Source organism: Leptonotus elevatus, chromosome 2 (genome assembly GCF_054856555.1).
Source record: "Leptonotus elevatus isolate MCC_2025b chromosome 2, RoL_Lele_1.0, whole genome shotgun sequence".
Taxonomy (NCBI): Eukaryota; Metazoa; Chordata; class Actinopteri; order Syngnathiformes; family Syngnathidae; genus Leptonotus; species Leptonotus elevatus.
The window spans coordinates 26,907,318-26,923,040 of record NC_141240.1 but is presented as its reverse complement, the minus strand read 5'-3'; the positions used below and the strand labels follow the sequence as shown (position 1 = coordinate 26,923,040).

Genomic DNA, 15,723 nt, shown 5'->3' with positions numbered 1-15,723 from the left:
AATGTACAACAAAATTCTAGGTTTTCATACTCTTAACGAAAATTGGGAAAAAAATGTTAAACTAATAGAAATAGCAGTGAATGAGTTAATATGAGCAAGTGAATTAATTAGACAGTCCCTACTTATCATTATTAATTACCCTCCTCTGTTTACAGTACTATGAAGGATTTTCCACACAAAGGCTTGTTTTTCAGTAGAGGCCTCTCTGCAAGGCAACCGTAACGTCGCTCGTTTGCATCCCAAAAGAATGATAGCGCGTTCCAGTGGTGGGCACATCTCTTAGCTAATCATCGTGAAGAGAAATTGATGTAAATGATTATTTGATGTGCTACAGCGTTTGTCCAGAGCGGGTGAAGTTATGCAGCACAGAATGGGATAAAAACGCATCCCTCTCAAGCCATGAGGCTGAGGTCAAGAGCTTCGGACAGCATCTAGTACTGTAGTTTAGTCATTTTTTTGAATTTTCAAATTTTGGTTCAACTTGTTTTTGTTACTAATGTTTGATTTTTTTTCACTATTTAAATTTTTTTATAAAGATACGTTTGACATATTTTTCACAAATATGGAGGTACCTTTGCATGTAAGCCTAAATTGCAAATAAAAGTTGTAGATTCAACTTTAATTTTCTAAAATCAACAAAACGTGGCGCTCACGAAACAAAATGCATATTTGAACACTAAAAATTCTGCAGGAGTCAAACAATAAATCTATAAGTCGTGCAACTTCTGAACAAATACTTTATTACAATATCCATAATCATATGCATAAAAATAAACCAATTTTCATCTTCCATAGACATAATAGGGCCAACACATATCTGACATGATGGCACTCGGACCAATTATGCAATGTCACAGAAAATTGTAAATCTGAGGTAACAATCATTTTGGAGAACATTTTCAGCTACAACACAGAAATATAATAAAAACATTGCAATACGGAATTTTTTTTATTGAGGCCCTAAATCTTCAGACAGTTAAAAGTTTTCATTATAACATCATTGTGTCCAGAGTTATAAATCAGCTCGACCTTTTCTTCTACTTGCTCACATCCACAGCCTTATCTTGCCACGAGACCTTGCCAACGGTGACATAATAGTCTCTAAAATAATCTCTCTGGGCCCGTGCACTTCTGCGTCCGCCATTTCCTCCAACAACTTGCAAAGAGTCAAGGTTATCTCCTGACCTCCAGGTTCCATCTTCCCACAGGTAATTGTCTGCATCCAACTCTTCTCTATCCGCTTCTGTGTTGATATTCTGTGGGTTTCTGGTGGCTAACAAGTTGTGCAGACAGCAGCAAGCCAGCACAATCGTCTCCACATTGGTCGGCTTCTGCAGCATGGTGGTCAGCAGACATCGAAATCTGTGTGATAATATTCCAAGTGCGTTTTCCGCAATTCTGCGGGCCCTGGAAAGCCGATAGTTGAATATCCTCTCTGGCTTGGTCATGTTCCCGGTGGCGTAGGGCGTCATCAGCCAGCGTTTGAGGGGAAAAGAATCATCCCCCACAAAGAAGTAGGGGGTTGGGTGATCGTCGCCAGGCAGGGGTTCTGGTGGAGGTACTGCTGCCACTCCCTCTTCCAAAGCGGTGTAGAACTCGCTATCTTTGAAAATACCAGCGTCAGAATTGCTGCTGATGCATCCAACATCTAAATACATGAATTTATACTGGGAATCCACAACTGCCAACATTATAATTGAAGAATATCCCTTATAATTGTGTTTGGCAGATCCTGAGTGGGTTGGACCCTGGATGGCCACATGTTTGCCATCAATGGCTCCCAGTGTGTGGTGGAAGTTCCATCTGTCCGAGAAGCCCTGAGCAACTTGCTTCCACTCTTCCTCGGTTGTTGGCAACTTGATGTACTCTTCGTGAAGTTCCTCGTAGATGGCACGGCAGACTTCTGGCACAATGTTCGCAATCGTATTGTGTGCAACGCGGAATACGGCGGCTAGGGACTTGTAATTCTCGCCACTGGTCATGTATCTCAATGCAATGGCCAGCTTCAGACCGGGCTCCAGAGCTCGCCTGATGTTGGTATCCTTCTTCTGGATGCGGGGGGTCACCTTCTCAACAAGCTCGTAAAAAATCTCAGGCTCTATTTTGAGAAAGTTCTTGAAGCTCTCCACATCCCCATCTTCTAATTGCTGCAACAGCTTTTCATATTGACCTAATTCTGTCCTCTGCAGCAAACACTCTCTAACCCAAACAGTCCTTCTTTTCTTCATGTTTGTCCTTTCTTCAGATTTTCTCTTCCTCTTTTGTTGCACGACAATAACACCGGCAGCAGCCAGACAAAGCACTTCTTCAATAGCAGCGGCACGTTGCGCCTCTTCCTGTCCGATTTCCACCGAACTGAAATCCATCTTCAACGCGGGACAGTTGAAAACGGAATGCTGGGGAAGAAAGTGCACTTCTTATATATGGGTTTGGTTCCACAGAATCGCCAAACAGCGGCGAAAGAATGGCAGGTGTTCGCAATACTGTCGCAAATAGTGTCATCTGTTTTTCCAAACACTTACCCAAACATTCGAGCATTGTCTCTAGCATCGGTAAAGGTAGCTAAAATGTTGCTAATGACAAAGGCGAGCCCCAGTTCCACTATCTGACGTATGCGATACGTTTTATTAATGGATCAGCAGTAACGTAGGTAACGCCACGCCCTCGTAATGTCAGTCAACTATGTTGAGCTTTATATATTTAGTTAAAACAAACCAAAACCAACTAAATCCCTTGACAGTGATTTGGGAGTAAACGATCCCACTGCCTGATCTTTATTTTTGCTCTAACAGTTGGCGTAAAGGGGGATCGGTGTTACTCGGATCTGGCATCCTTGGCTAAGCCAAACCTGGCAACCCCGGCAGCCGGCGTGCTCTCTGCGGTGAGAGGAAAAGAAGATGGTGGACCTCACGACTGCAACGTGTTTCAAACTTCTCCCCAAACACTTTGACAAATGCTCACTGTGCCAACCCGGTGTTACGTACAGAATACCCGGCGACAAGCATAGATAATACACCGGTAACAACCGTGAAGGCGAAGTGGATTAGTCACCCGTGAACAAGATCACATTCCAGGGTGGAAGTAAGCAGTGAGTTAGGGCGGTTGTTGTTGGCAGAGGTCGCCGGTCAACATTAGACAACTCGGGGATTTTGTCCTTTTAATTGTCATCGTGGAAACAAACCCAAATGTCTCCACACCGATTGTAGAGCTGATTTTTTTTTTTTGTCGGGCAACTGAAAGGAGGCTAACGTTAGCTAGCCTCGCCTGGCTAACACTGCTGCTCGCCATGCCGCGAAGTAAAAAAGGGAAACGGGGCTCCACGAAAGCCGGTAAGTGTGCACACAACAATCGTGTCATTTACATTTTCGCCAGGTAGCTAATACATGGACAGTGAGTGCATGACATTATTAATCGGCTGATTTTTTTTTGGGTGGAAGTTGGCACGAGCTGTCAATGCCACATGGCTTGCCGGTATGCCAGTTTTACAAAAGTTACTCCCTCCGTTTAAATGTAAGTATTTCCTGTTTCTGCAAGGACATTGTAAAGTGATTTACAGTAAGGCAACTATGAATGCGAAACAATGTGCTTGTTTGTACGTTAACATTTTTATTTATAGTCTGAGGTGGTAAAAGTACTCACACGTCGTGTACTAATTTAGCAGAAGTACAAAAAAGGTACTGACTCAACTTCTCCGGCATAAGTTAAAAATATAATGCAGACAGACAATAAAATGCACTTCAGTACAAAAGTTAAAATGAATTTTTACAATATCCGTATTTATAACTTGGCGAAAAGACAATTTCACTAATGGGAACTGACCAACGAAAAATAGGAAGGTGATGATAACTGAAATAATACATCATACGTGTTTTTTTTTTTGTTTTTGAACACTTAAAGTGATAGTTTTCAGACTGACACACGACAACAAACTTTCCACCAATCAAATTTGGGGCAGTTTTCTTAATTAAATACATAGATGCGGAATATTTTGTTAATCTTAATCCGTTGTATTCTCAATCTCATCAGTTCCCTCATGTTACATTGTCACTCCTTTTTTCCACATTGTAATCTCACTCAAGATCTCTACTGCAGTTCTATCTCTCTCCATCTTTTGTAATGCCACGTCGTCATCTGACGAAGTAGCCAACCTGTTTTGACACAGTAAGAACAAGAAATAGAAATTACTTTATCTATTTTCAAATATAGGGACTAAATGTAAAATGTCGGCAGTAAATCACAGATGCATGAAAAATCTGTTAAATACAGTAACAAATGAATGTACTTCATTACTTCCCACCACTGGAACTGGTGTTCTATTTATAGTTGTGCCTGGCTATGAAAAAACATGATTTTATTTCAACCTTTTCAGTGACAGCTGTGTGTAAATAAAGTTCTCACGTGTGAGTCTAACATGGTCACACGTGTTTTGAGTGTGCACTGTGGTTGGTTGTCACATGGGCAGCCTCATATTTTCTGTACTGATGTGGCTCTTTGGCACGGACATCTTGAGTTTTCTCACGTACGCAGGTGAATGGCTTCTAGTATTGACAGACACTAATGCCTAATCCATACATTTTATACAGTGCTTATTAGGGGTGGGAATCTTTGAATGTCTCACGATTCGATTCCGATTTTTAGGCCTGCGATTCGATTCAGAATCGATTTCGATTAGGGAAGATTTTTGATTCAAAATTATTTGATTGACAATGATTTTTGCTTCAATCTATAGATGTGCAAGGAATTGTAATGATCTACTCCAGTCTGACTCGCTAATGCTAATTAGCGCGCTACTCGGCTTCACACTGCAAAAAAAAACCCTACTTTTATTGGAATAACTTGATCATGACTTTTTCCTTCTACTCTCTAATGTGGCTACAACTTAACAATGTATTAGACCGCGTGGAACCACACTGCCCCTCAGTGGCCAAATCGGGTACAACATGAACAACGCTCCAAATAAAGGCACACACAGACAAAGGCAAGACAGTATAAAATAATTGAAATAAAATCGATTTTGGGACGTTTAAAATCGATTCTGAATCGCGATTCTTATTAGCATCAATTTTATTTTATTTTTTTGGCACACCCCTAGTGCTTACCTTGATTAGGGTAGCTGACTTTGAACTGGTTGCCAGCCAATTGACGAATGTAGATACTAGACGACCATTCATACATTCCCAGCTATTGTATTGACAATTAAGAGACCCTAATGTGCATGTTTTGGCATATGGGTGGAAGCTGGACTACCCGTTGGACTTATCCGTTTCATCATTTTGGAATTAGATCACCTGATGATAAATATACATTTGGAAAAGTAAACTTTTGATGTTTTCTTCACGCTCATTCTTTGACATCATTAATTTACACATTCCATTCCTATATCCCCCCCGCGCTGCCACCCACCCACACATCCTATCTTTACTTCATTCATTCCTTCGTCCATACATCATCTCCAGGATCTCTTCGTCAGGAGGTTCTACAGTTGCAGTTGACGGCTAAAGCCTCACTGAAAGGTAACTCCTGCGACCTTTGTCCCTACCGCGTCGCCTTTCGAGAGGACTTTCTTTTTCGTCTCCTGAGCACTGCTTTCTATCTGTTCGCCCCCGTGCTGTTAGTGCAAGCAGCGCATGCCAGCAAGGGCACACTGCAGAAGCTGCAAAGAAAATCATCCTGAGCAATAAACTCAAATGAATCTATAAAATAGCTTAATTACACCGCCTTATGTAAATGTTGTAGTTGCAATTATGCAACACAGCTTTTACCCCACAAAAGTTGAACTTCACTGAAGTCCACATTATACATTGGCCTCCGAAAGACCTTGTTTGACCTAGTTGACCTTGTTGACCTGGCATGAACACACACACACAACACACACACAACATACCATTGTGTATTGTGCACTGGAATGCTTGTCACCAATAGCCTAACAGTAGAAAGTCCTGATCGAGCAGTAACTTGGGGGGGGCTAGCTTAGTTTGCTAACGCATGCTCACACACACAGACACACACGTTCTCCATTTACTAACATTATTCCTATTAAATATCTGCGTAGATCACTCTTATTTAGGTGTTTGTTTTTCCATATTACCGATTTAAATGCAAGATTATTGACAAATGTGTGGTTATAAATCTGGACCAAAATGTTAAATGCTACTTATGTGTCTGAAATAATGAAGGTCTAACCAGATGTTTGAGTGCTCTTTATAGTCCTATATTTGTGTTGCCGATAAGGTGTGAAAAATGGAGCGAAGGTGGAGTCAGGAGCCAGTGATGACGAGCTGACATCGGACGTTCTCAGCCACTACAGCAGCGCCAGTGAAAACACATCCGTGCTAGAAGAGGGCACAGGTTGGTGACAAACAAACGTGTTTATCATGGGACGGGTATTGACATTATTTTGTTTTTTCTTTTTTTTCCTCTTTCGGCACATTATTACAGGTTACACATCACATAATATAATTTGCAACATTGACATCCGAAAGAAGGGCTGACGGGTAGAAGCCATGGCAAAAAGTGGAAATAATTTTTTGCTTGATTCTTTGGAACATTAAGTCAGCTGAGTTTTTTTTTTTTTTAATCTAAAAATAAAAATATAAAGAGCTTGCGAACTCCTGTACTAAGGATCGTGGAGCTTTCCACATATTTTTATTTCAAAATTGATTCATTTCTTTTATCCTTCTCAACTACCAAACGCAGGAGGGGAGCAGGTTGACGAACAGACGGCCCAAGAAGAAATAGAAGACAAACTCAAGCAGTGCATTGACAACCTCACAGACAAGAGGTGAGCCTCCTTTTTCACTACACAAAAATCCACATTGTCAGAATGTCCTTAACTCATTCACTGCCATTGACGGCTATAGACGTCAAAAATTCATTTAAACTATTTCTATTAGTTGAACATTTTTCCACTTTTATTAACAAGAGTATGAAAACCTCGAAAAAAAATATTGTACATTTTGAACAGATATAAGATTTGTAATTAATCATGAGTTAACTATTGAAGTCATGCGATTCATTACAATAAAAAATTGTAATCTTGATTTTTATTTTAAAAAGAGAAAAGATTATAAAAAATTCAGGCAATTATTTTTTTAAATCCTAATTAATCGCATGACTTCACTAGTTAACTCACGATTAAATAATTTTTGTTTGTAAATGTTAAATAAAAAAAATCTAGGTTTTTCGTGTTAACAAAAGTGGGAAAAAATGTTAAACTAACAGAAATAGTTAAAATGAATATTTGACGTTAATAGCCGTCAACGGCAGTGAATGAATAAAAACAAAAGATTATTAAAAATTAGGGGAGTCGGGCGATTACGTTTTTTTTAATCGTAATTAATGGCATGACTTCAATAGTTAACTCACGATTAATCGCATTTTTATATCTGTTCTAAATGCACAATAAAAACAATTCGAGTTTTTTATACTCTTGTAAACAAAAGTAGAACAAAATGTTAAATAGAAAAAGTTCAAATGAATTTTTGACGTCTATAACCGTCAATGGCAGTGAATGAGTTAAAAGTTACTTCCTGTCGTCTCTCGCTCAGTGCAAAGACTCGACTCGCAGCCCTCGAATCCCTGCGGCTGGCTTTCTCATCCAAAGTGTTGTACGACTTCCTCACAGAGAGACGCTTCACGGTCAGCGACTGCTTGGAGAGGAATCTTAAAAAAGGTCAGGATCGGTTTCATACATGCACATTCTGCCTACAATCATTTTTCCACTTTCACTTATCACTAACCAAATACGTAGTTAAACATTGACATTGTTCCCTGCCGTGCTCCCTCCACGTGGTCAAGGCAACGCAGAGGAGCAATCTGCTGCGGCAACCCTCTTCGCCCTGCTCTGCATCCAGCTGGGGGGAGGAGATGAGGCGGCGGAGGGCTTCAACCTGCTGCGCCCTGTCCTTACCAACATCCTGATCGACAACACTGCCAGTATGACAGCACGCCAGAGTGTGAGTCATCATGGGAAGCGGCTCACTGTTTCTATACTTTGATCACATTAGACGTGAAACCAAATGAGCATTTGCTGTTCTTGGCCAAAATATCGCCATTGTTGGCACCATCATCATATTTCTAAGAGAAATGTAACGTGAGATTCAAAAGACTTGTTTAAGTTGCACTTGCAAGATATGTGACAGAGTTAAGTCAAGTTATAAGACATTATGATAATGTCGCTCCCGTCTTACTTTGGTTTTTCTTTGTTTGTGTCCCCGTCAGTGTGCCAGAGCTTTGGGGATGTGTTGCTATGTGTCTGCTGCTGAAGACGGAGAGGTGAGAAGAGCTTTGTTTAAAAGGTTGCATCCGCCTCATAAAAAAAAAAAAGGGTTAAAGCTGCACTTGACCTATTGGGTCTTTGTACAAAATGGCTGCAATTCCAGGTAGTCATTTACAATTGGCCCTAGGTTTATGATAGTTAATGTTAATACATTGCTTTGGAGGTTACCTACGGCATGCAGCGTGAACTACTGGTAATTGTAGTTTGTGCAGCAGTGCACGAATACATAGTCGCAAGTAGTGCTGGGTAGGGGTGTGCCCAAAAATCGATTCTCATAAGAATCGCAATTCTCATTTAGTATGATTCAGAATCGATTTTAAATGTCCCCAAATCGATTTTTATTTAAATTATTTTATACGGTCTTGCCTTTGTCTGTGTGTGCCTTTATTTGGAGCGCTGTTCATGTTGTACCCGGTTTGGCCACTGAGGGGCAGTGGGTTTTTTTCAGCGTGGAGCCGTTCTTTTGAGTGATAAAAGTGCCGCGAGTAGCGCGCTTATCAGCATTAGCGAGTCAGACTGGAGTAGATCATTACAATTCTTTGCACATCTATAGATTGAAGCAAAAATCATTGCCAATCAAATCTTTTTTGAATCAAAAATTGTTTTTAATTGAAAATCTATTCTGAATCGAATAGAATCGTGAGACATTCAAAGATTCGATATAGTGATATGTATCATAAGGCAGGGCGGGACTGGGACTCATTTTCAGCCCTGGAATTATCAGAGCTCAGACCAGCCCCACTTTAGTTCACATTTGAATGAACATACACAATTTTACAGTTTGTGTATCAATGTAAAATAGATGAGCATTCCCTTCAACGATATTCATATCGCATTTGATTAAAAATGCTCTTACAAGAGCCCGATCATTGTTTATTTGAACAAGTATGTGAACATAAAATAGGTTTTAAAAAAAGGACAATACAGCTCCTATACTTACTGTTTTTAAAATTGTTTTATATTTATGGCCTGTGTGCTTTTCATACAAACTTTGACAACTTTTTAACTCCCTCTGAACGGGTCGACAGGACAAGCATGGCGGATGCAACTCAACTGTTGTTTATCGCTCACATGCACTCATCAACACTCACACACACACAACCTCACAGACTTGTTCACATTTTGTGTAGTAAGTAACTGTAGTTGCAGCATTTATACTCGGCGTTAGCATTTGTATTAGTATTTTAGTATTAGCGTTGGGTCGTAAACCGCAGAGGCTGACATTCGGCAACAAGACAGCTGGAAGCGCATACATAGAAGGCCCCGCCCACCCCGTTACACACAGGTGCAAACCATTCATTCATGATTAACCTTACTTCCTATTATAATAATAATAATAATAATAATAGTACATCATAGGCATTAGGCTTGACTAAAAGATATTTACACAAATAAGATTTGAATACACGTGTAAACGCAAAAATACGCACTACAAGAATTCACGTGTTACTGTAATTAAATTTAATTGGCAGGCACATCATTTGGAAACAAAACAAAATGTAGTTCACATTGCAGGAAAGTTAGTTAAACTAAGAAAGTGAACTTTCATAAAATAAAAAAAACTGGACAGTAATTATGACTTGACAACTGTATTATCATAATAATAATTATTAGTTTGTTTTAGACTATGGCGGTCTCTAACTATTGCCGCTATATGATCCCTTTGTATTAGGTAAAAAAGAGAAAACACAGCGAGAAAAAAGCCGACATCCAACCCTTTTTCCCACTCTTTTCTTTTTTACCCCTATCAGGACTTGATCAAGTCATTGTCCCTCCTGGAGAGCGTGTTCATGTCTTCCTACCCCAACAGAGAGGGAGCGCTACCCACACCCAAACCTGGCGGCCCAGGGCTACATGGCGCCGCCATGCATGCCTGGTCCCTGCTGGCCACGCTGTGTCCTGCATCCAAACTCTCTGTCCTGCTGAACCTGTGAGTACTTACAAACCTTGTGTATCCTAAAAACAAACAAACAGGCATGCTGCGTTTATTTAACCGCTGCCTACAAGCTTTGGATTCAAATTATATATATTTTTTGGTCTTTTGATTACCGTAATCACAAACTAACAATCATCTGTTGCAGTCACCTCCCCAAGCTGCAAGCCTGTCTGCAAAGTAGTGACGTCAATTACAGGATTACTGTTGGAGAAACCATTGCGCTGCTGGTTGAGCTGGGACGCGAGATCGATGAGGTACGCACGCGCACGGGCAACACAATTAATGAATCCCCTCAATACGATCTCTTTATCAGAACTACAATCTTCATTTCAAAATATGGAATTTACCAGACTGTAGTATGCTGGAAAAGTTGTCTAAGCTAAGTATTTTTTGTGCAGGACTTTGAAGTGGAAGATGGTGAAAGTCTGTGTGAAAGTTTGAAGAGTTTAGCGACTGACAGCCACAAACATCGCGCCAAAAATGACAGGAGGAAACAGCGCTCGATCTTCAGAGAGGTTCTACACTACATCGAGGTGGGCATTAGGTGGCGCCTTCGACAATCTCACGCTGTCTGGGGATCAAATATTTTTTTCGCCTTCACAGTAATGTGTTGGTCCATGTTTTTGTTCCGTGAATGTCTGCCCAGTCTTTATCCACTCTTGGCATTTAATTTCTTTAGTCATTTTTATTTTGTTTTAAACTCCAGTTGTTCAATGTCATTTAAAAATAATAATAAAGGCTTACCCTTTTACTCATTCACTGCCATTGACGGCTATAAACGTCAACAAGAGTATGAAACCCTAGGACATTTTTTTTTTACATTTAGAAAACATTTAAAATTTGTGATTAATCATGAGTTAACTAGTGAAGTCATGGGATTAATTATGAAAAATTCCTAATTTTTCACAATATTTTCTTCTTTAGGAAAACAAGTAATTTAATTATTTTGTATTTTATTTTTAATGATCTTTTTTTAAGAAAAGATTAAAGGCGTCAGGCGATTACATTTTTTTAAATCATAATTAATAGCATGGCTTCACTAGTTAACTCACGATTAATCACAAATTTTATATCTGTTCTGAATGTACAATAATAATAAAAATTATAGGTTTTCATACTCTTGTTAACAAAAGTGGGAAAAATTTACACTAATAGCCATCAATGGCAGTGAATGAGTTAATATAGTCCCCCTGGCCCTCATTTGAAGTTGAGTAATTAAATGCCCTCATCTCCTGTTAGAGGAAATCCAAGCAATAGTCCTTTATATGGCTTTGCCGGTGTTTTTTTTGCTGTTATGTCTCGTTCAGAATGACGACTTCACAGAAGAGAAGATCAGTTTCGGAGTAGAAAGCATGTACATCGACAGCTGGATGAGACAAAGGATTTACGACGCTTTCAAAGAGATCCTTGAGTCTGGTGTCAGGCACCATCTGCAGGTCAGCAAAAAAAAAGATTTTTACAAATAATTCAATAAGTATCTGTGAGTTCCGTGCATGTATAATGGCACAACAGCACAAGAGCGTCCAATCCATCTCCTTAACAAAACTATCCATAACTCATTCACTGCCATTGACGGCTATAGACGTCAAAAATTCATTTGAACTATTTCTATTAGTTAAACTTTTTTTTTTTCACTTTTGTTAACAAGAGTATGAAAACCTAGAAGAAATTTATTGTACATTTAGAACAGATATAAAATTTGTGATTTATCGTGAGTTAACTATTGAAGTCATGCGATTAATTACAATTACAAATTTTAATCGCCTGACGCCCCAAATTTGTAATAATATTTTCTTTCAAAAAAAAAAAATATATATATATATTATAAAAAAAATAAAAAAAAGTCTAGGTTTTCATACTCTTGTTAACTAAAGTGGGAAAAAAAGTTGAAGTAATAGAAATAGTTTATACGAATTTTTGACGTTGATAGCCGTCAATGGCAGTGAATGAGTTAAAAATGACATTCCACTCTCATGTCTTAAAAAGGACTAGGACACAAAAAACATTGCTGTATTTCCTTTGGGAAACATTCAAATAAAAAAACAAACTAATTGAGAATAAGTTCTCCACCAAAAAAATCTGAAAATAGGCAAATTTGCTAAAAACATGAATATGTAAACAATCTACACTAACTAAACTGTAAATGTATGAAGTGTGACTCCATAAAGGATGTTTTTTTTTTTTTGTGTGTGTGTGTATGTCTACAGTTTAACCCACTTCTGAGAGACATCATTGGTCTTGGCCCTCCCATCATCATCGACGCCACCATCAAAGCCAACAAGATCTCCCGATTTGAGAAGGTAAATGCTTTTCTTCGGGCCTTCGGAGTCATGTTCTATTGCATGAATGCTGAGTATCAAGCATCGCGTGTCTTTTTCTTGCTCAAGTTTTAATGCTTTGAATGTGTGGCCACTTATCTTCCTGTGCATCTTCTGTTTCTACCCCCCCCCCCACACACACACACACACATTTTTTAAAATACGAATTATTGGTCGGATTCAGAGTTTATTATTGTTGCTGTTGGGGCGGGGCCAAAACCCCAAATGTGGTCAATTTCATGTCTTTTCACAAATATATAGTGTTGATTAGTCCCCACATTGTTATGTTATTTTAACAAATGAATGGCCAATCTAAAGTTGAAATTAAATACACTTTGGGCATCTGCATACACGTCGCTTTGTGTGCTTTTGTCAGTGTATAAACGGCCATATTGGGTATAAAATACACATTGAATTAAGCGGTCCCAATTATCAGTTACAGGCATTAAATCTGAAATGCAGTATAGCATAGCGTCCTGGCCAAATTGTAGCCTTTATTGTGCTGTTGCATAATTTGTCTTTTCCTTCACCAGCATCTTTTCAACTCTGCTGCCTTCAAGGCCAGGACGAAGCAGAGGAACAAAGTCCGGGACAAACGGGCCGACGTCATGTGAAGAGGAAAAAGTGTGTGTTGACAAACTTGACACCAAGCGACTGCCTTCAAGCTGATCTCGCACAGGCTTAATGAATGAATGACTCGAAACGTTTGACCTGTGGATGCATCTTCCAGATAGCCGACACTCAAACTCGGGCTGCCCTGATAGGAAAAAATATATATTTTGCCTAATCATGATACAGTGGAATAATTTTTTATGATAATTTTATATCTGTGTTAACTGTTAGTACTTGTCCTATAACAAAGTTTAACTGGAATGCAAAACGTGATGGGACTCAAAAAAAAAAAGAGAAGAAAGCAATCATTTACATGTTATCCCGAAAGTACCGTATTCACACCACTGAACTATTTCTATGTTTTTGTATTCCAGCCTTGTTCTAAAATTAAAAATATATATAATTCTTATTTCTACACACAATACCCTGTTTTGACAAGTGTTTAAAAATAATAATAATAATAATCACGTACATGAGTATTCACAGCCATTGCTCAATACTTGTCAGCCTCAACTCTTTTAGAATATGATGCCACAAGCTTGGCATGGATCTCTGGATAGTTTCGTCCATTACGCTTTGCAGCATGGCGAGTGTCGGTGCACTATTTTCAGATCTCTCCTAAAAAAAAATTCAACTCTAATCTGGAATTTGTCATGGGGAGTTGTTCGTCGATTTTATTTTTTTTTTATTTTTTTGATGAGGTGGGTGTAGGGGTAGTGGTGTGTTTTGGAATAAGACGTAACGCGGATGTCACTCGTTTTTGCCATGGGCCACGTGGTCGTCAAGATTATGATGATTTTGAACCCAAATTATAAAATATGATATGATTACCTGATAATACACATCGCTGGTGTCGGGCCAAAACCTTGTACTGTACCTCCAAAATCATCAGCCATTAAACATTACATCATCAAAGATAAGCAAGCCATTTTCAACACTTTATATTGGTCAATATTTGATAAAAAAAAAAGAATAACACCCACGTGTAGACTAACCAACAGGATATATTTTTGAAAAAATATTAAATAGACCAAATTGTGACTTGAAGATTTGTTTAAATATGATGACATTTATTTTAAAAGGGATTGATAAAAAAAAATGCTTGCAATCCCTCCATGGCGTTAAAGGTGCACGTAATTGTTTTTGTGTGCCACATGAAACGATGTTGCGGGCCAGGTCTGGCCCCAGGCCTTGAGTTTGACGTGAAAATAAGGGGGGAAATTGAGTGGTGTGAATATGTACTGGGTGCACCGTATATTTTGCGAAAGGAAAATTCTGAGGCATTTTACATTGAGCTGTATGTTTTTGTGGTTTTTAAAACCTGATTGGTGCTAATGACAATTCTAACCTGTGCTAGCTGTTTAGCAATTGTCCTCGATGACAAGAAATACCCTTAAAGGAGCCGGAAAAATATACTTTTTATATTGTATATCTAATGTAATAATATTGCCAAATACACACTATAAACATTGCAACTCAAGAGAAAGTGTGGGCGTGACGTTAGTATGCTTTATCAGTTTTAATCTTCACTGATACAACAGCATATGCCTAATTGAAACCAAATGATTGTCACCTTTTGTATGGATTTTTTTTTAAGGACGAGGAAAACTTAACCATCTGGTTGTTGCTATTTGTGTTTCAAATTGTATTTAATTACAACATAGAATGGTGTGATGTACTGTTAAGAAGCTTACAAATGCAAGATACTGTTTACAGCTAACGGAAGATGACATTGTTGCTGTTGTGTCCATTTTATTGCAGGGTGGTGTTACTTGAATCATTAAACGAGTGTTTTGAGCGTTAACTGTGCTTATTTATTTTCTGAAAACATTTCATTCTTGGCATGTGTAACATAAGGAACGATAAAGTTCTACCTATTGATCTTATCTACAGTTCTGTACTGTACAGCAATGGCCAGCAAATTTCCCAATCTGAAATTAAAAACTACGGGTAATTGCTGTTTTTTATTCTCCACCCATAATCCGAACCACTTATTCTCACAAGGGTTGTGGGGAAATTATTTATTCTATGATGAAAATTAGACCTCTGTCATTTTAAATGGGAGAACATCGGTAGCTCATCGATTAATCACAACAAGTTGTCGCATTAATCATGTATGAACGCAGATTAATCACGCTATTAATTTTGACCGCAGATGATCGTTTGACAGCGGATGATTTGGTAGCACATAACCAAATACATTAAAAGTAAAGCATTTGATAAACGTTTGCGTATGACGTTCAGAATATTTGTTCATGTCAAAATATTGGGGTATTTTTTTCCCATTTTAAATTATGCAAGTAATTAACTGATTAGAAAAAGAGGATAAACGTGTGCAGTGGATCAATTTTTTTTTAAAGACGTCCTCTTAACATGTAGAAAGAATTAACACATATCTGGTGGGCATTTTTTTGTGTGAAAAGCCTTCTTTAATTAAGTGGTTAAATCATCATTCTAAATTCTTAGGTGTGATTCATCTGATTAAAAAATTTAATCGATTTTAGCATATTTGATGAGGGGTCCAACACTGACCTCTACGGGACACTACAAGGAATGTCCAAACATGTTGCGTAGTGAGA

The 15,723-nt window shown here is 38.6% G+C and overlaps 1 protein-coding gene across 2 annotated transcripts; it reads left to right on the top strand.

Moving 5' to 3' along the window:
• Nucleotides 1-2,713: 2,713 nt before the first annotated feature.
• Nucleotides 2,714-14,948, top strand: ifrd2 (interferon-related developmental regulator 2). Of its 2 annotated transcripts, XM_086069099.1 has the most exons (13): nucleotides 2,714-3,329; nucleotides 5,457-5,513; nucleotides 6,232-6,348; nucleotides 6,697-6,781; nucleotides 7,548-7,672; nucleotides 7,798-7,955; nucleotides 8,221-8,274; nucleotides 10,030-10,208; nucleotides 10,360-10,468; nucleotides 10,613-10,747; nucleotides 11,522-11,650; nucleotides 12,422-12,514; nucleotides 13,066-14,948. In XM_086069099.1, exons 1-13 carry the CDS (start codon nucleotides 3,287-3,289, stop codon nucleotides 13,144-13,146), a joined length of 1,365 nt encoding a protein of 454 aa, XP_085925225.1. In that variant the 5' UTR covers nucleotides 2,714-3,286; the 3' UTR covers nucleotides 13,147-14,948. The 2 variants fall into 2 exon arrangements, with proteins under 2 accessions (XP_085925225.1, XP_085925226.1); XM_086069100.1 differs by lacking the exon at nucleotides 5,457-5,513 and having other exon boundaries at nucleotides 2,717-3,329.
• Nucleotides 14,949-15,723: the final 775 nt, after the last annotated feature.

What these genes read in the sequence shown, in the direction of transcription:
- ifrd2 (XM_086069099.1), top strand. Translation starts at nt 3,287, where the DNA reads ATGCCGCGAAGTAAAAAAGGGAAACGGGGCTCCACGAAAGCCG. An exon ending in GGAGAGGAATCTTAAAAAAG is followed by an intron (nt 7,673 to 7,797) that starts GTCAGGATCGGT and finishes CACGTGGTCAAG; the next exon opens with GCAACGCAGAGGAGCAATCT. An exon ending in AGGTTCTACACTACATCGAG is followed by an intron (nt 10,748 to 11,521) that starts GTGGGCATTAGG and finishes TGTCTCGTTCAG; the next exon opens with AATGACGACTTCACAGAAGA.